The sequence below is a fragment of the Catharus ustulatus genome, chromosome 2, assembly GCF_009819885.2.
Source record: "Catharus ustulatus isolate bCatUst1 chromosome 2, bCatUst1.pri.v2, whole genome shotgun sequence".
NCBI classification, from domain to species: domain Eukaryota; kingdom Metazoa; phylum Chordata; class Aves; order Passeriformes; family Turdidae; genus Catharus; species Catharus ustulatus.
In genome coordinates, this window is record NC_046222.1 from 29,355,937 (window position 1) to 29,375,721 (window position 19,785).

Here is a 19,785-nt window from a genome sequence, read left to right on the forward strand (position 1 = left end):
GGAGGAGGAGGTTCAGGGTGTTCGGCGGCCGTACCTGGCCGGGGCCGGGCTCCCCTCGGGGGCCGCGGGGCCCCGCTGCCCCGGGAGCGCCTTGACCCCGCCGGCACCGCCAAGGTCACCGCTCCAACGTGTCCCGGGACCCCCGGCCCCGCCGGCCCTCCCGTCGCCGACATTTGAGAGTTTAAAGAGGCTTTTCTTCTCCGGGAGCGGCGCCTAAGGGAAGGGGAAGGGGCAGGAGGGGGCAGGCAGGAGGGACAGGCGGGAGGGACAGGCGGGAGGGGCGGGGAGAGGCTGGCAGGGCAGGAGCCGGGCGGGGTGCTGGCTCCAACTGGAAAGGAACCGGTCCCAGCCCAGCCGGGAAGGCTGCGGGAGAGCCGGCAGCGCTGGGCAGAGCACACCGGCCCTGGTCCCAGCCGCGGTCCCGGCCCGAGCAGCTGCCGCCCGCCATGGGCACCGCGCCTCCCGTCAGTGCCGCGGCCCCGGCGGGAGGGACCGGGGCTCTTCGGGGGAGGATCGACCTCGTGTCACATCTGGGACGGGAGGACTCGGAGGGGGACTTGTAGCCTGGGTGGGGTCAGGGAGGAGAGGGTGAAAGCAGCGGGGCTTGGAGAAGAGGGTGATGCAGAGCCGGTTTGTGGAGCGGGCATGGCTTCCCGGAGCCACTGTCTTGCTGGGTGACTAATTCTGAGTTTGTGCTGTAGAGTGGGTCTGTGAAGGCCGGGAAGATGCCAGAAGGGAAGAAAATGAGACAATGTAAACAAGAAGAGGAGCAGCAGCAGCAGAAAGAAGAGGAGCGGGAGGGTCTCATCGAATTCTACAGTTCCTACCAGGAGCTATTCCAGTTCTTCTGCAGCAACACAACCATCCACGGGGCTATCCGCCTGGTGTGCTCCAAAAAGAATAAGATGAAGACAGCTTTCTGGTCCGTTCTCTTCTTTCTCACCTTCGGCTTAATGTACTGGCAGTTCGGGATCCTCTACAGGGAGTACTTCAGCTACCCTGTCAACCTCAATCTCAACCTGAACTCCGACAGGCTGACTTTCCCGGCCGTGACGCTATGCACCCTCAATCCCTACAGGTAAGAAAGAGACTTGCAGAGATGTTGACTACCTTGACTTTGATGGGTGCAGGGTAAAGCCACATACTCTGGTTCTCCTTGTGATCCTCGACTGCCCGCTCTTGTAGCAGTGCTGGTGGAAAGGACTTTTCAGAGGCCTTTGCTGCTGCAGGGCACTCATAAGACATGTGAGCTTAGGCAGCTCGGCTTGGTATTTAGCAGGCTTTGATATAAACTGCCAGGGCTTGAGAAGATTTATTTCTCTTCTGCAAGACAGCCTCCAGCAAGGGGTTAGATTTACAGGAATGCCGGGAATCACCCCAGCAAACTTTGCTGTCTTATTGTCTTTATGTCTCTCTTTTTGCTGTCTTTATGTCTTATTCAGAGTTCTTTGTGTGCATCCAGCCCTAAATCTGCTGGTCTTCTCTCCCCCCTATACAGATACAGCGCCATCCGAAAGCAGCTGGATAAGCTGGACCAAATCACTCAACAAACGCTGCTAGACCTCTATGATTACAACATGTCTCTGCCACAAAGAGACTGGTCCACATCATCCTCACAAAGGCGCAGCTCAAGGAGCCTGCTCCATCATGTCCAGCGCCATCCTTTGAGGAGACAGAAGCGGGATAACTTGGTCAACTTGCCGGAGAACAGTCCCTCAGTGGACAAGAATGACTGGAAAATTGGCTTTGTTCTGGTGAGATCCCTAGATACCCCGTGCCCTACCCACTCCAGTCTCTGCCTGGCTACTTTTGTCTTGTTAGACCTTTGGCCATGCCTTTCCTTACGCAGAAGTCTGATTAATCTCCACTGGCTTTTGCTAATGACAGATAAAGGTAGAGCTGAATCCTTTGCTCCCTACAGTCCTGCTCCCCAATTCTGTCCATGCTCATGCAAGCCCCAGGGGACAGGTCCATGTCAGTATACCTCTCTTTCCAAGAGCAGGAAAACCTTGTCCTTCCTGAGGATACATCAGCCTTACAGTTGCTTTTGAGAGCAGTTTATCAGCATCAGCTGCTGCATTGCCCAATAACAGCAAAGGAGAAAGTATTTGAAGATCCTGGGCCACCTGAAATGTGATAATGGTCGCAAATGCTCCTAGGTAGCAGCTTCCTCGCCCTAGGGTATCTGTGTTTGCATTTAAAAAGGGACTGTAGGACTGAAGCTAATAGCTCAGCAGTTAACTGGAGTTTCCACGGGATCTCGAACGTTTTTCTGGACACACCCTGAAAGAAGGGCTCCCCACGCAAGAATTTAAAGGTCCTGGTTTTATACCAGGTAGAATTTATGTGCAGATTACCCGCACAACTTGCTGCCTCCTAGGTTTTACTCAGCCTTGCTTATTCACCTGGCATTGCCCTTCCACCGAGGAGCTGCCCTAGGTTTTTTCCATATCCTGCTGATCACCTGCTGGTCACACACAGGAGTCCTGTGCAACTCTTAATTTCCTCGGTCATCTGCCTGTGCTGAGGGAGCACAGCTTATCCACGGGCAGAGCCTTGTTTCCTGGACAAGAAGACTTCTCTAACACAGTTTTTCTCCTTCTTAACAGTGCAGTGAAAACAACGACTGTTTCCATCAGGCGTACTCCTCAGGAGTGGATGCAGTGCGGGAATGGTACAGCTTTCACTACATCAATATCCTGGCACAGGTGCCTGATGCAAAAGCCCTGGACGAAGTCTGACTTGAGAATTTCATCTATGCTTGCCGCTTTAATGAGGCAACGTGTGACAAGGCGTAAGTAGTGGAAATACCCCTGAAAACACTAATTTTGTGCCTGGGTTCAAGGGGAATCAAGGAACCCACATTAGAGGTGGGATCGTTCCTTGTTCAGTTCCCATTTGAAAGATTAAATGATCTTTTTTGATTCTTTCCTGTGGGTTTTGCATATCAGGGCCACAGTTCCTGTGGCCTGGAACTATGAACCTCAGAGGATGATTTTGCCTTTTTCGGGGTTTCACACAAATGAAATAATTATATGGTACAAACACCCAGAGTGGGCACAGATATACAGTGTAGAAGTATTTTTATTCTACTCTCCACAGTGGTAAAGTGGTACATATGAGCCCACATAAAGGAGGAAGAGAAGAGAGTTGATACAAAAAGACAGTAAAAACATATCCTACTTTTCTCCTGGCATTAATGGTCAAAAAGCCCCAGGAAGGTAGAGGAATGAAAATTATCTGCAAGGGAGGAAAAAGGGTAGGAAAAGCTAAGAGTTTCATGAGTATTAGGAAGATAACCCAGTAATTGCTATCACTGCTAAAACCCTTTGGGCTTTGAAAAGCAGCATGAAAAGCCTTGTGTAAAAACCTGTCCAGCTCCAGGACATGTTTTACAGCACATTTAATTGCTTTTCCCTGTTCATGTGAGTTTACATAACAAATACTGCCCATCTGCTGTAAGCCCCTCTCCCTGCTGATGGAAAACAGAGTTGTTCCTTTCAGAAAGCCTTCCCCTCGGTTTCACAGTTCTTCTCACTGTCTGAATGTTTCTGTTCCCCTCTCAGGAACTATACCCACTTCCACCATCCCTTTGTATGGGAACTGCTATACCTTTAATGACAACAGCAGCAGTGTGTGGACATCCTCGCTGCCTGGGATCAATAATGTGGGTGAGAGGCACTCTTTGGTGAGTGAGGTGAATAGCTTAGCTCTGCTTTCCCTAGGAGCTATGGGCATTCTGCTGTGCTTAGTACTGGTGGTGGCAGATTGAAGCCCTGTTCTGTTTCGCCCAAGCTGTTTTCACCTATCTGGAGACAGCTGTCTCATGGACATGGCTGTTCCTCACCACATGCCCACTCAACTCTCTCTCCCTCATCAGTGCCTGATCCTTATGTTCTTTGTGTCCTCTGGACTGTGCTGGCCCTTCTTGAAGTCCTCTGCTGAGTCATAGTGCTTGTGCTCCTCCTTCACCTTCTTCCCCATTTCCCTCTTTCAAAAAACTGACCTGTTTGTGTTCCTAAAGCTCCTGAAACTTCTCCAGATCAAATCTTCAGGCTTTTCTTCCATCTAGCTCCAAGTTTCGCCATGAAATCTCTCTCAATTCCCAGTTCTGTTTTTTTCTAAGCCACAGGGATGAAATCCAATTTTCTCTGGACTCTTCTGGAGCCTCCAGCTTTTTCTCTGGCCTCCTTCCAGCCACCCACTATTGCTGCCAAGCTTAGTTGATGTCTGTCTTTTCCTTTATATCTTTCAGATTCCCTTCTAACCATCCTGCTCTCCCTTCTCTGCTGCACCACAGCTGGCCATGACCTCCCTCGCTCTCTGATATTCCCTCAGGTCTCTCTCTGGTGGTGCGCACCGAGCAGAATGATTTCATCCCTCTGCTGTCAACAGTGACAGGAGCCAGGGTCATGGTCCATGATCAGAATGAGCCAGCCTTCATGGATGATGGGGGTTTCAATGTTCGTCCTGGCATCGAGACCTCCATCAGCATGAGAAAGGTGAGCAAGCAGAAGGGGTGAGAGCTGTGGATGGGAGGTTTAACCTGGTTGGACCTACAGTGTGTGTTTAAGGGAGGGACTAATCACATGGAGTGAAGGGAGAGGAGGAAAAACAGCGTGCTGGACTAGATGAGAAGCATTTGGCTACAGTTTATCAGTGAACAATGAAATGGAAGCAAGCAGGGGGAGCTGGCATCCCGAGGAAAGCATAAAGACCAGATACTAGTGGATGAGCAGTGTGTGGCATGGAGAGTGGAAAGAGGACAGCAAAGTGGAGCTGTTCTATGCAGTGAGAGTTTGCTGTTGCAGGAGATGACTGTGCGCCTTGGGGGCAGTTACAGCGACTGCACAGAGGATGGCAGTGACGTGCCAGTGCAAAACTTGTACTCATCCCGCTACACCGAGCAGGTATCTCACCCTCACCCCTCCTGGGTCACCTTGTATCTCCACTTTCCTGACATGCTTCAGCCCCCTAAGAGCCGTGCCTTTCCTTGGGCTCTGTTAATAGTGTGATGCGATACAGGCAGCAGTGGGTTTGTTCCCTTGACCAGACTTTTCCACCTTATGTGCCTCCCAGGTCTGCATTCGCTCCTGCTTTCAGCTCAACATGGTAGAACGCTGTGGCTGTGCATATTACTTCTATCCCTTGCCTGACGGAGCAGAGTACTGTGACTACACGAAGCACAAAGCCTGGGGTAAGTGGACAACAGGGACAGAACTTGTTTGGTCCAGCCCACATCCCAGCATGTCTCATTGTCTTCAATGAGCTTCCTGGTGTGAGACATCCAAAAGACAGTCTTGCCTTGGATGAGTAGCCCCTTGTGGAAAGAAACCTCTTCTGGCTTCCCCTCGCTGTCACACACCACCTCTTGTCTAAAGGTACTGTGAGCTTATCTGGATTTACTTTCTTTGCTGTTCAGGCTACTGCTATTACAAACTCCTGGCTGAATTCAAAGCTGACGTGCTGGGCTGTTTTCACAAGTGTCGGAAACCTTGCAAGTAAGTTGATCATCAGTCGGGAAGGAAGATTGGAAAGTATTCCTAGAAGTTGGGAAGCATTCACTGACCAGGCAAAAGCTTGGGTCAATAGCTGAGCCCCAACCTGAAAAAGTATTTCTCTCATCAGGAAGCCACAATGGCTGAGGAGTGTCATGGCTGGCTTAGGGGTGAGCTCCCAAGGACTGTGCATTCCACGTGTTTGGAAGTGGGTGGAACAGGAGGGAATCTCCTGGGGATGGGGATATTGGCCCTGTGGCTCCTATAGCTTCAACAGCTAACACAGCCTCCTCTTGCCTTGCAGAATGACAGAATACCAGCTATCAGCTGGATACTCCCGCTGGCCTTCTGCTGTCTCAGAGGTAAGGAGAGGGTGTCCTGGCTTCCCAGCACTGCTCCCACCTCCCCATTTAGTCCTTTCTCAACTGGTACTAAACATGCATGAGGCGACTGTGATCATGTAACACAATTTACTGCACTTTCATTTCAGGACTGGGTTTTCTACATGCTTTCACAACAGAACAAATACAATATCACATCCAAGAGGTGAGCGCCCCTAAATAGAGACTGTGTCCAAACCAGAAACCATCCCAGTGGAATGTGTGTGTTGGAAATGTCAGAGTTAAGATTAAATCATTGATGGGAAGAGATCAGGCATGAGACACAGGGACAAGGGCAGTGGATTTGGGTCAGAGTAGATATATACCAAAACTGCAGCAAAGCCTAGGGACCCAAGTGAAAAATTTACGAAGTGGTAAGATGCTGATATGAAAATAGTAAGCTCCAACACTTGCTATGTGTTCTGGAGTCACAGTAAGTGCTCAAGGAAGAGTGCAAAGGAGACCTGTGCAGGAGCTTTTGCCGCAAACATTGGGTTTTACAGTACAATGTCAGAAGTGAACTCTAAGTACCAAAGACTGCATTTAGTGCAGAATTAGAGCTGCAGAGATGGGAGGAAGCCTCTGGGTGGTATATGTGGGAGAAGGATGGTGGGCAGAAGGGGAGAGAGACAATTAGGCTTGGTGAAGAAATGCAGGGATTGAGGAGTTTGGGTTACTGACTGTCATCTTTCATTCACAGGAATGGAGTTGCCAAAGTGAACATTTTTTTTGAGGAGTGGAACTACAAGACCAATGGGGAGTCTCCAGCTTTCACGGTACACACATTACTACAGTGTCTTCTCTGGCCACCCATTCCCCCAGGATGTCCCTCCACCGTGGCAAGGTTTTGTTCCAGCAGCACTGCTGGATACTGAGTCTCTTTTCCTTGGGCAGGGTGAAGGGAACCCCACCCAGCACCACAGCGAAGAGGGAACAGGCAGGGAGGCAAAGTCCTAGATGAGGGCTGTCATCACTGCTCTTTCTCCATCTCCTGCAGGTAGTGACTCTGCTGTCCCAGCTTGGGAACCAGTGGAGTCTCTGGTTTGGATCCTCTGTCCTGTCTGTGATGGAGCTTGCAGAGCTGGTTCTGGATTTCATTGCCATCACCATTATCCTGGCATTCCGCCGGTTCCGCACTCGGCAGAAGCACTCTCCACCGGGACCCCCTCTGAACAGTCAGGATAACACCGCTTTCCAAGATGAGACACCAGCTCTCAGTGCTCCACATCGCTTCACTGTTGAGGCTGTAGTGACCACGCTGCCATCCTACAACAGCCTGGAACCACGTGGGCTGAACAGGGACGGTGAGGTGGGACATGAGTGAGGCAGTAGCTTCTTCTACTCTTCAGATGGGGGGCAGCTGGAGCAAGGGCTGCACTCTTTGTCTGTAAGGCCTGCATTTCCTTCTTTCTGGGGTGCTGCACATGAACCATAGCAAAAGACTGCTCCGTGGTTGGCCTGGTCTCATTGCTTTCACTTCTCTAGGCAAATTCTTCAGTCTTACAAAATACTATTGCTGTGGGATTACCAGGGATGAGAGTTGATCTAGTGTATCTATGGGGAAGATGTCCTCTCAATTTCCTTATGCTCTGTGCATGTGCACACTTATATGTGCATGCATGCTTTCTTTACCCTCCAACAAGGATGCTGCCACAGTTCTGGTCTGTCATTAATTAAAGAGGTTTGGTAGGTGTGACTGGCCTCTGCAGTATGACAAGGAACAGGAATGGAGTCTCAGATGGGGTACAGGTCTCTCAACAGGCTGAGCTTTGTTAAGCTTTCCCTAAACTGGTTGCTCTTTCCTCATTCTTCATGTCTAGCTGTGATCCCGAGAATGTGTCACCTACCCTCTCCTCCCCCCAAAGGAGAGGCTACTTGACACAAGAGCCACTGGCACAAACTCACCCTGTATTACGCACAATGCTCTGGAGAGGTGCTCGAAGCTTGCTGCCACTCCAGGTCTGGGACAAAACACCCCTGGCAAAGTAAAGGCTCCCTTTTCAATCTGCCTTTGTGGCATTGGTAGATCTTGGGTGTCCCCCCTTCCTTGGGATACACCATACATGTGTACATCCAGCTATTTCATTGTTTGCCAGCAGCTCTGGGACAAATCGATCTCTACACTTCCTTGACCCTCCTTGCTTTCTTCCTGAGAGAAACAGAGTTTGGCAGGATTATGCACACCCTCCAAAAATCCCAAATGGTACCTCTGCTGCCATAGGATCCTGCAAGAGAGGATTGGAGCAGTGCAGGTCATGCAGTGCCTGTTCTGCTCCTCCCAGTTTTTGTCTGGTCCACCCACAAAAACTCTGCTGAGTCTCTTCTTCCTGAGGGAAGCACAGAAAATACTGTAGGCTTTAATCAAAAGTGCTTCCAAGGAAAGCCTTAGCCTAATTGAACCATGTGGGCAAAAATGGTTGGTCCTCTTCCTAGAACTAACTTGGGGACCTTTGTATAAGAGAACATGTTTCTTGCAGTGAGCTTGCCATACTCTTTTCTTACAAAGACTTCTGCTGCAATGGTGTTTGCACTGCACTTTATGGGGTATCAAGAGAGCAAGGGTAATGTCCTTAAAAACAGGATTATCCACTTCACAGCACAAACAGAGATACCAAATTCAAGCAGTTTAGGCAAAGACTTGTAGAAGCCTGTAACCAATCACACTGCAAAAGCCACTTTTGAATTTAAAAACTAGTTAATCATAACAAAAGAAAAACTGAAGCTGTTTTAAAAATTAAGGTAGATGCACTCCCCTTGGGAAGCTGGAAGAGTTTACTGCAGTATCTGAACTGCTGCCTAATTTTTCATTTTGAGATGCTAAACACATACTGGTTGTACTGCTCTTGCCTTGATTACCTAAGTGCACTCTTCAATTCCTAGCAGAGAGTGAGTTTATTCTTCTTCAAATACACACACAAATGCTATGTTCTTGATTGCACAAATATTCCTGGTTTTACTAAATTTATCCCAGTGCTCAGCTTATAACTCTTGTTTGAAAGTGAAGGTAATGTCTCTCTGCTAGGAATAGAAGCAAGTAACTCAGGAGGTGTCCTTCAGCAAGGGTGGCAGCCCAGCAGGAGGGAGAGGCCTGCAACAAGCAGGGGTGGGAACATGTATTCCTCCTGGGAACGCCCACTGGAAAAAAAATCAGAGCTTCTGCAAACATGAAAAAAATCAATTTTCTATGTCTGATTTTAAATGAAGTAAAAAAAAGTGAGCAATGAATGACATCTCAAAATTGCTTCTGTGAAGGTCCTTTCACATTCTGTAAAAACCCTGCCCAAGAGGCAGAGCTAAAAGCTAGGTTTAGTTGCTGGAAAGTAACTTTTGCCACAATTAAAATTCAAAAGACAGGCAGATAGAGGAGTTAGGATGTTGCACCCAGTTCTTGGTCACAAATTCATTACTGCAGACTGATGCCTTGGTGTTTTTCTAGCACATGAATGAGCACTGAATGAGCAAAAAACCCGACACTGGACACAAAGCTATGTGCTTCACAAAGCCCCCTTCAAATCAAGAAAGGAGAAAAGAGCAGGTGCAACACCTAAAACAGTCTTTGTATACCATAAACATATGGTGATTCATATGGTAAGCATGATTTTTCCTCAATATCCAGAGAGTAAGATATGATTCTTCACATCACAGAACCATAATAACCTTGTAATAACCATAAAATTGATGAGACCTGCTGCATCACGCATAGTTAAGTGGGTGATGAAAACAAGATTAATCAGAGGCATATCTACTTGAAACAGTAAGTTCTCTTCATCATAAAGAAATACAGCTGCAAAAGGTGGTGAAGTATTCTCTGGGGTAAGCTTGAGCCATATTCTATCTGTTCCACAAAAGTGTTAAAATGCAAAAAAAATGGGCTTTGACTGATGAACTCAAAGTAATGGCACCATTCAGGATAGCTGAAAATCCAGAGTTAAAAGCCTGCAAAAAATGTGAGGAAGCAGTTATAGAAGCTGGTAAATAGATTAGCCCTTCCTGCCCTGTGAATCAATGCAAAAACTGCCATCGTGGGAGAAATCATGTGCTTATTCCAGAAATAATCTTTACATTTCTTCTAGGCTGGCAAGACCACAAATGAGCTCAGCAAATGTATAATGAGCTTGGTCTGGCTGAAAACAAGAGGCGAGGCCAACAGTGCTGGAGTAAGAGTGGAGAAATGGGAGTGTTTCACTGAGAATGAAAAATTGGAGAAAAGAGAAGAAAGCATGCATGTATGTGGATCTGCATGTCAGCAAAAGGCAAATTAAAGGTGTGAGCTGGGGTGAATGTGTACAAGAGGAGAAGGCTGAGGGGATGTAAATGCTCAGTAGTCATAGGTGTGTTAGAGGCATAGCAGAGTTATTTTGAGGACATGGAAAACATGCATAGACCAGCTGAAGGTTGTGTCTTTTTGGACTGGGAACAGATGTCAAAACTATTGTTCTTCCATAAGAATTAAGGTAACAGAGGAAAGGCATGGAAGTACAACATAAGTGTCTAGGAAAGCTAGAAAAAAAAGAGAGAACTATCACTTTGGAAAATAAACAATATATTTAGAAGAACTAAACCCTCCTTGCTGGAGGGCTTAAGAGAAGCCGGACAGACAAGTCAACGTTTGTCTGCACAGACTGAGGTCAAACCAGACAGAATTTGAAGGGTCACCAAGCTCTTGGGACACGTTCAATAAAATCTAAGGGGTGATACAGGCTACATCAAGAAATGAAAAGGACGGTAGTGCTGCTGGTAAAAGACACAGGGGAACCACAGAGAGCAGGAACACACCAGAGGCACAGCCACATTCAGTCACAGTTCTTCATATTCAAAAATATGCAATATTTAAAGGGGGCTTGTAAGCACAAGATGGGAATGTGCCTTCCACTTCCAAGTGAATGCTTAAAAGCAATTAACTAAAAAGAGCTTATGATTTTTATTACATTTTTAACACATTTATGGCAAATTTAATTAAAAAAATAGTGCAAAGGCTTTTGGAAAAGAAGCCTCTGAGGAAAGAACACTTAAAAAAAGATATCATTTTGTCCTCTGCAGAAATCATTTAGTGGATCTGTGCACTGAATGGAAGGACATGAGGAGGCTGTTCATATTTGAAACCTGGGGAGTAAGTAAGGGTGTTCTGAAGAAGTATTGCACTATCTCAGGCCAAAAATAGGTGAAAGATGATCAGGACTCTGGAAGCTCAGGTATCCAACTGACATGGCTGAATTGCCTATTTGTAAAACCTTTATCTGTTACATCTCTCAGAGCAATTATTTCTTTAGAGGTAAGAACAAAGATAAAATCTCCTCTTTATTACTTCTCTTCACCAAGTTAAGGCTTCCAACCCCTGTGGATACATCAGAGCAGGGACCTCTGTCACTTTCCAAGGAAGCCAGCTTCATAAAAAAATGTTGATGCTGCATTCCAGCTCTGAAGAAAAAAATTGTCTTCCCCACCATGATTTGGTTACTCCCCAGCTGAGACAACAACCCCCACCACTGCTGAGAGCCTGCACCTGGCTTTGACCAGCACAGAGACCTCTCAGGAAAGGCCAGAGCAATGCCTCAGGCATCTAGAAATATGAAGGTTTAGGGTATATCCATTTCGGAGCAGTACAGCTGAGGTTTTTCTTCCACCACATCTGAAAACATCAGGATGAAGCAGTTGATATGGGAGCTGCATATTGCACAGACTGATTTGGGTTAGAAGCGACCTTAAAGATCATCTTAGCTCCAACTCCCTACCACAGACAGGGACATCTTCCACTGGACCAGGTTGCTCAAAGCCCCATCCAACCCAGCTTGGAGCACTTCCAGAGATAGGGCACCCACATAGCTTCTGTGGGCAATCCGTTCCACTTCAAAGTTCCATGTTTAAAAGCAGAGCTTGAATTTTTAGTTAGACATATAAAGAAGTATTCTCCCAAAGCTTTGGCCTTGCTTTTGGAGCACGTTTTAAACCCTGTTTTGTCTGGGATAACAGAGTGTAGGAGCAGCAGAAACACTGATGTAGTAAAGGATGGCACCCAGAAGTGCTTTCAGTAGAACATGGTATTTTCAGTGCCTACCAGAGGATTTATGGCTAGACATGCAAGTCTTTGCAAACATCCACATGACTCAGGAACTGGGCTCAACCCTGGGGCAACTTTCAGCAGTATGTTTACCCCCAGCTCTGAGCTCCACAGCAGCTGCCAGCTTTGGAAAATGAGCATTCAGTCCCCAGCTTTGGCTAGGGACTAGGACACTCTATCATCAGTCTAAAGAGATACATCTGTCCTACGGAAACAACTTCCCTATTCCCCTACATGAATGAGGCTGAGAACTGACAGGAAGGCAACACAAAACTTGGCGGGAATTGTAGCACGACTCGTTCATTCACGTCGTGCAGGCCTGAACTGTGTGGAATTTTAGACTGTACATGGTGCTTTAATCCACCAGCCAGTCCAGACACCGTCCTTTCCCAGGAAGGCATCCATCTTTGAAGAATTAGTCTAGCTCCCTTGCTCCAAATTCACCATTGAGAGTTGTTCTGGTGTGATTTTGGTGACAAACTTTAAGACTAGACAGTGATTGATCATAAGGGAACCAGAAGCCACAGGGAAGACTTATAACCTAGTTTTTGTAGCACTAAAGGCAGATAAGGACACAAATACCTAATTTTAAAAGAAGTCTGCACTGGACAAAGCTCTGTCATTTCCTTTTAATGAGTTTCAAATGTACAGTGAAGCAAAACAAGAGAGGCACTTACCTTTATTCTAGTCATGCGCCTAGATATGTTGTGACCAGTATCCTACTCTTGGAGGTCTTCATTTGAGTCCTGAGCCTCTATTTCAGCACCAATGAAGAACTGTTTTCTGTGTTTAAGGATCTGAGGTTATTGAAATCTAAATCTAATGCACAGAAGGCCCCTGAGCAGGACAGTGGCTGGAAATTTGGTGGCTGAAAGTAGCCTTTGGCTTGGGCAGCCTCCTTCCCCAGAGCTGCAGGTTCTCACATCTTGTTACAGACTTACCAGAGTCAGTCCAGCACAGCTAGAAATGCCGTCATTTTTACAGTGGAAAATCAGCCACTGCTTTGAGAGACAAAACATGTGTATGCTATGGAAGTCACCAAAAAAAAAAACCAACCTTCCAAAGGTTTGGCAACCCAACCCCTTCCCACTCACTGACAGACCAGACAGACTCAGCAAGGTGGTGAATTGTGTTTCTTAGAGACCATTAAAAGTACATGAGCTGATTTCCAGAACATGCCAGAGGAGATTACAATTGTGTTTATAGAGGAAGTAAAACTGCACGTGCATGAGTGGCTGTGATGCCGTGTGCAGCAGTCCCTTGCTTCTACTAAGAGGGCCTTGGTGATTTGTTTTGCCCATGCAGAGAGACACAAAGGAGGGAAAGGAGCAGAGGAGGAGGCAACATACATCAAAGAGAAAAATTAAAAACACAGCCTTAGGGGGACCTCAGCTCCCAGAGAGACAGGAGGAATGGTGCACCAAAGGCTTGTTTAGAAGAGTTCAAGATAATTGCTGGGTCTGAGGGCCTCAAGCTTGTAATCCTACCCCCTAAAATGAGAGCAGCAAGTAGCACAAGCAGGCCCTGGCTCCTCTTCAGTAGATGCACTTCTGACCGTCCATCCCATCTCAGTTCCACAGGGAATTAGGGAAGTGCTCAGGGACGAGGGCCACTTCTCTCCAGATCTTCTTCATCTCTGCTCTCCCCCGAGGTGGAGAGGAATGGATTGCAGGGAGATGAACTCAGATGAAATGCTGGGGCATGGAAGTGAGCATGCAAAACCTAGCCCCTTGCCAGGTGTCCTGGGAGGCAGAAAAGGACTTCCCCAGCACATCCAAATGAAACAAAATACATCTGTTCCTTCCATCTTTTCTCCTATCTGGGAACTCCAGTGATATCCTCCCTTGCCTCCTCTTAAGCCTAAACAGATCCCAGCATATTCTAGAACAGAGGCAGAATTTTCTAAACTAAAGGAGTACCCTCTTTCCAGTCTAGATTATCGGCTACAGCTCAGCTTGTTAAAGAAAGCTAAAAGACAAGATACCATTCCTCAGAAGACTCTACAGAAAGGGAGGTCATTTAACCCATGTCTGACAACACATTCAAACAACTCATAGTTCTTGTTACTGTCAATAGACAAGAACAGGGGAATCACTAATCGCCACAAGTTTACTTCCATCAGAGACCACCCTGGACCGAAATTCAGGAGAACCCATAGCTAGTAGTAGGATTCAGTTTGATCAGCAATATCTCTCAAGACATAAGTTGCCAAACTGTGACATCTCACGTCACTTTGCAATATCCATGCTCAGAGCACCATTTCCCCTTTGAATCCCCAGCTAAACATTTCAAATGCTTCCTAACTGCTGCTGAAAGCCAGGGCTTTGTGGCAGCTGAAACAAAGCAGATAGTCTTAATCAGAAAACTGTGCAGCTCATTCAGTCTCATCTGGAATATCTCCAGTCCTCATCACCTCTATCTGCTATGGCAGTGAGTTTCCTTGACGTTCAACCCAGTCACACAAAAGCAAAACACCAGTTACCATTCTGTCACTACTCCAAAGTCTTCCTTCTGGAAAGCTACAAGACAATAAGAAGCTACAGGGTCCTGGCTTGTGTGTGCATAGATGAAAGGCATATTTCACACTCCCCACCAAACTAATTGTTGTTCATTTGCTCCTTGTGGAGAGAAACTTTACTCCCACACATGCCTTTTAGATAGTAGCAATGCTCCTTTCACTTAACTGTGTTTAGCCTGTTGCACTTGACTGAGGTAATCATGTAGGCCTTTCTTTACAAAAACTGAAATGGCCATGTTCAGGCAGCAAGTCATCTGGAAATAAGGACAGGCAGAATAAATCGGTTCTTCATGGCTAGAGAAATCTACATCACTACGTGCAGCTTAGATGGCTCACAGCCACTGGCCAACACAAGCTAGCTTTTATTTCAGCAGCTAAATGAAAAGCTCAAGTCATGCTGCCACTCTTTTTAGGCAGAACACTAAAGACCCTCACATGCTGAAATCCCTCATCCCAAAAGGCACTGTGTTAAGGCATTCTTATTTTGCTAGAGTTCACACAGGCACTATTTGACAAGCTTACATCCAAAAATAAACACAAAAAGTTCCCTGCATAAGAGCAGGAGCACTCTTCCTCATCTTCCCATTCCTCTAAACTTAGAGGACACTCCCTAAAGCTGCAGCAGCTATGAAGTCTACTTATGTTTAGTAAGCAGCTCAGAGTCCTATACAGGAGATAAACTCAAACCAATAAAGAAATCAATGAAGAAGCTAGGCGAAAGGGAAGGAAAGGAAAAATTCAGAGGCAAGAAGATACAGGCAAGATAACAGGGGACAGGAGCCTGCAGACTGAAGAAGCTACATTTAAGTAAAAAAGTAGACTGGAGACAAAGCAATAGAAAAAAGAAAAAAAAGGAAAGAACAAAAGGGCAAGTTACACCAAAGGTCCCTCAGAACTCCAAACCACCCACCAGGGAAGGAACTTGCCAACCCACCCACTCCAGGCTAAATGCCCCTCATACTTACAGCTTTCTCTGCCCAGGCAGGCAGAATTTCCCATTTCTACAATGGTGGCATCCCCCATTCCTCATATTAATAGATAAAGCATACTATTTCCACACTAAGTGAGGGAGTTCCAGCACTATTACGTCCATTTCCCAAAGACTGGAGTTTACACTTACACAACTAAGACCCTCAAGATCTCACAACAAAAAGGAAAAGCTTTAAATACTCTAGAGCTGGTGTTTCCTCACCTTTGAGCCTGAGGTTTTTAATACTTACGTGCAATCACCACCACCACAAGGGCACCAATCACTCCCATTATGATCATCATCTGAAGAAAAAGATTGTCCAAGAGCAATATTCAGAACAGACTGACAAGCTCCCTTTCTTCCTGAAAGCTACAGAACCTAAGCCAGGTCCTGAAAGCATGACAGCCAAAGGCCTCAAAGCCTTCCCACAGCAAAAGAATCTTAAGCATTTGAAATTGTTAGGAAGCCCCAGCTATAGTTGCAAAGCCCTGCTGGAGAGGAGTAGCCCAGTCCCTGGTTCCTGACCAAGGACGGCACTAGGAAACTCACCTTGCAGTTCTTCCACCAGTACTTCCTTTTGAGTTTTGCTGCACTACTTTCAAATACTGAGGCGCCGGCCTGAAGTGCATCTGCCCGGTCATCCAGCTCTGACAGCTTCTCATCTCGTTGCAGCACTTTGTCTACATTTACACACATTATATCAACCACCTACAGAAGGAAGAATAGTAGGAGCAGTTATATTGGTAAAGACAATTGAAAAAGTTAAGAGGAGTAACTTAGCCAATAGCAGTTGTTGTAATACTAAAAAACAAAAAACATACGGGGGGGGGGGGGGAGACCAGGGTAAGAAAGAAGCCATTTCAAATCACTGCCTACATTGAAATGAAAAAAAAAAAACAAAATTAAACAAAAAACCCCTAAAAAACCAACAAAAAACCCCAAACAAAAACAAACAAACAAACAAACCCCCGAGACTCACTGTTAAAACATCCATACACTGTTAAAACATTCGAGTACACTTCAACCAGGTCCTCAGCCTCACATTGTCATTTGCTTTTTAAGAGCTCCCCATTCCAGCAGCAAGGCAAAGCCACGCTCCTTATGACAGGAATCATATGCTCAGCTCTCTCTCCGAAAGGTGCAAAATTACCTTACGAGCTTAACGTTGCTGCCCCGGCGAGGCACAAAAGCGCTACTGCGTGTCAGCAGCCAAGCCACTGACATCGATCCCGGGAAGCCAGGCAAGGGTTCCCTCACATCACTGCACACAGGGCTCCCTTGAAGCAGCCCGCAGGGATCAAGAGCTCTCCTGGACGCTGTACAGCTTTATTTCCATAAGAGATGCACGATAACGAGGTACCAAAAAAATCTAGCAAGCCTGCTCCTTGGAAGTAATACCTGGAATTAAGTGGCTTTTAAACATAAAGCAATCTGTCCTACAGGCTCTTTAATAGGTTTGCCATCTTGTTTTTGAGTATTGAGCATTAATTAATTCTGGCTTTGGCACGACAAAAGGAGCCACCCCCTCAGCGACAGACACCGGTAAAGAACATCGCTGCTGCAGAGCAGCGGCAGAAGACTCAGGCCCCCATCAAAGCTACCGACCTCTTGCACTTGGGCCTGCGTCTGCTGCAGGCGGCGGTTGCTGGTCAGGTTGGGGGGAGCCCCGGGGGGACCCCCACCGGGGGCTGCCCCTTCAGGAGCTCCTCCTTCGGGAGCGCCGGGAGCAGGCTGCTGAGCGGGGTCAGACCTAAGGGGTGCAACACACGCGTGAGCTTAAGAGAGAACACCTCCCCAAATCCACACGAACCCTAGTGTCCCCAGGCTGCAGCAGTACTGGCAGCAAGCCTCGGCAGCCTGCAGCCTCGCTGGATCCCACCGGAGCGGGAATAGGCAGGCTCGTGGGAGAGCCTACAGCAGGGGCAAGCCCAGAGACGCAGCGGGAATGGAACCAGCCCCTCGCCGAAGGAGTTTGCGGGTGGGGTCGCGCAAAGCACTGCGGCCTCCAGGGGGAAGGATTGCGGCGGGGTGGAGACAGCGACCTGGCCGTACGGACGTGACCAGGAGACGGGGAAAAAAGGACAGGGAGGCAGCGCAGGAGCATCCCGAGGCGACTAGGCAGCCACAGGGCTGGGCGCAGTGGGGGCCGCCAGCCAGGTTGTCTCCAGCTAGGGACCCGCACATCGCCACTGGGGCACGGCCCACGCACCCACTCAGCCATGCAGTCGGCGAGGAAGCGGGACCGCCCGGGGGCGGTGCGGGCAGCCCTGCCTGCGGCTGCTGCAATGCGCCACCCGACCCCACCGCCGCCGGCCAGGACGCGGGCTCTGCATTGACCCCCCTCCCTCACGCTCCAGCCACCACCCCCGCATCGCGCCCGCCGCAGCTCGCCCACAGCCGGTCCGGCAGATACTCACATGGCCGTGCCGGACCGAAGCAAACGACACCCGACACAGAGTTTGGCACCAACAGCCCCGTGAGTCCCGGGACCCTGCACTTATAACCAGCGGGCCCCGCCCACAGGACCAGCAGCAAATCAAAAGTTGCTTCGCCGGGAGAGGCAGCTCGGCACCGCCCCTGAGTTCCTCCTCAGCCAATCAGCGCTCCGCACCCTTAGTAGACGGCCCTTATGTTAGCCCCGCCTCCAGAACGACATGGGCCTAGCCCCGCCCCGCCTTGCGTCTGTCCAATGGGAGCAGCGCTCTGTGCCACGCCCCCGCACCGCCCCTGCGGTGGTCCCGGGGCGCCGGACGCTCCCTCCGCCGCACCGGGACGGGCCTGGCACGGCCCCGTTCCCGATCCACGGCCCTGCCACCGGAGCCTCCGGCCCCGACAGTCCTGAGCGGGTCCGCCGCACTCCGCGTAGGTCACGCAGCACCTGATCCTGGTTATCTGCCCCGTTCAGTTTTCCTCTTGGAGCCCTGCCCGACTGGCGCCGTTGTGATGGGGGCTGCGGAGCGCTCCCGAAATCCCACCTCTGCACTGTGTCTGTTGGCTCCGGTTAAGCCGCTGTCCTTGCAATTAAGAGATGGTGTCACTGGCCCACTTCCACCATACAGCACGTCATGAAAGCGAAGCTGAACAAGTCCCAGTAGAGCTTGGGCAGCCTGCTGGAAGCAATGAGGCATCCCCCAGAACAGCAATGTGTTTGGTGTTTTTCTGTCTAAATATCTGGAGAAGGCTGCTGGATCAGAAGGTGACATTCTCCAATTCAGGACAAAAAAAGGGGCAGGAGTGTACTAGAACAAGAAGACTCTTCATACAGAATTTTGTGTGGTGAGTAGAGTGACAAGCCTGGGCTCACACCTACACTACCTTTTCCTTCCATAAGGTGATGCAGGATGTCCACGTCAGTTTTTAGCGTCAGATCTCACAGATTATTAGGTACACAAAACAGGTATGTTACAGATTACAGCCTAGTAACTAGAAGATCATGGTTACAAGGTAAAGAATAATGTAGCATTGTGACTAGAGACAGGTGATTTGCAGATAGGAGCAGACTAGCACTCAGAATTCCAGGTTTTTACACTCTGCTTTCAGACAGAAGGAACAAGTTGAGGAAGAAGCATCTGTAACCTGGCAGCCTTTCCACTGCAGTGTGAGGATCATTCCAACAACCACTGCAAATAAATTTGAGCTTATGGAATTAGTGGTCACAGAGCCCTTGCCAGGTGGTACTTAGGGATTAAGAGAAGACAAAGGTTACAAGATACTTTCTCTGATACTTTTCCAGATTCTGACATATTTTCAGTCAAGGATTTGCTATACCTGCTCAGTCTCCCCTTGGACCTGTGCAAGCTTCCTGAATCCATTTTGGAAAGTTCCACACGTCTGTCACCCTGCTCCTGAGAATGTGGACTCCAGCTGTTTAAACATTCATTCCCTGCTGCTTCCAACCAAATGCTTTTGGAGATAGAGCAGCATTGCCCTGTAGCAAGATACATCAAGTCAGCAGATAACTCCCCAGTTACTTAGCAGCTGAATTAACAACTAAGGCAGAATTGGTACGCAAATGCCTGCTCATCTAATGGATTTTTCCCAAGTGTACAGTGTTATGATGTTGGACTACAGGGATGCCAGCTGTGACTCACTGTAACTTCTAAAGGAACTGGCAATAGTTATGGAAAACTAGAAGCTAGAATTTTAAAAAACATTTTAATACCTGGATTACTTTTGCAAATGCTGCTTAAATTATAAACAAAAGGCCATTTGGTCATTCAGTATCATTAGCAGGGGATCAAGTCATCATGAGTGTGCAATGAGACAAATCTCATTCTTAAGACAAGTTTCTATGCATTTCAACTAACATTTGGATCATTCACACTTAAGCACAGATGAGTGGAGGCTAAGGGGGAAAGCCA

At 48.0% G+C, this 19,785-nt stretch overlaps 2 protein-coding genes across 2 annotated transcripts; one reads left to right on the top strand and one right to left on the bottom strand.

The window, feature by feature from the left end:
- Window positions 1–379: 379 nt before the first annotated feature.
- On the top strand, window positions 380–11,151 carry SCNN1A (sodium channel epithelial 1 subunit alpha). Its single transcript, XM_033053108.1, is given in 14 exon segments — window positions 380–464; window positions 702–1,078; window positions 1,499–1,754; window positions 2,610–2,794; window positions 3,567–3,588; window positions 3,590–3,668; window positions 4,339–4,502; window positions 4,812–4,910; window positions 5,080–5,197; window positions 5,423–5,501; window positions 5,803–5,860; window positions 5,989–6,044; window positions 6,579–6,654; window positions 6,876–11,151. Coding segments are annotated over 14 exon segments (1,914 nt in total). The 5' UTR covers window positions 380–446; the 3' UTR covers window positions 7,203–11,151.
- Window positions 11,152–13,054: 1,903 nt separating this feature from the next.
- Window positions 13,055–17,941, bottom strand: VAMP1 (vesicle associated membrane protein 1). Its single transcript, XM_033053119.2, has 5 exons — window positions 17,842–17,941; window positions 17,030–17,174; window positions 15,974–16,132; window positions 15,675–15,726; window positions 13,055–15,274 (listed from the first exon to the last, which is right to left on the bottom strand). Coding segments are annotated over exons 1-5 (375 nt in total). The 5' UTR covers window positions 17,844–17,941; the 3' UTR covers window positions 13,055–15,257.
- Between the last annotated feature and the right edge of the window lie 1,844 nt (window positions 17,942–19,785).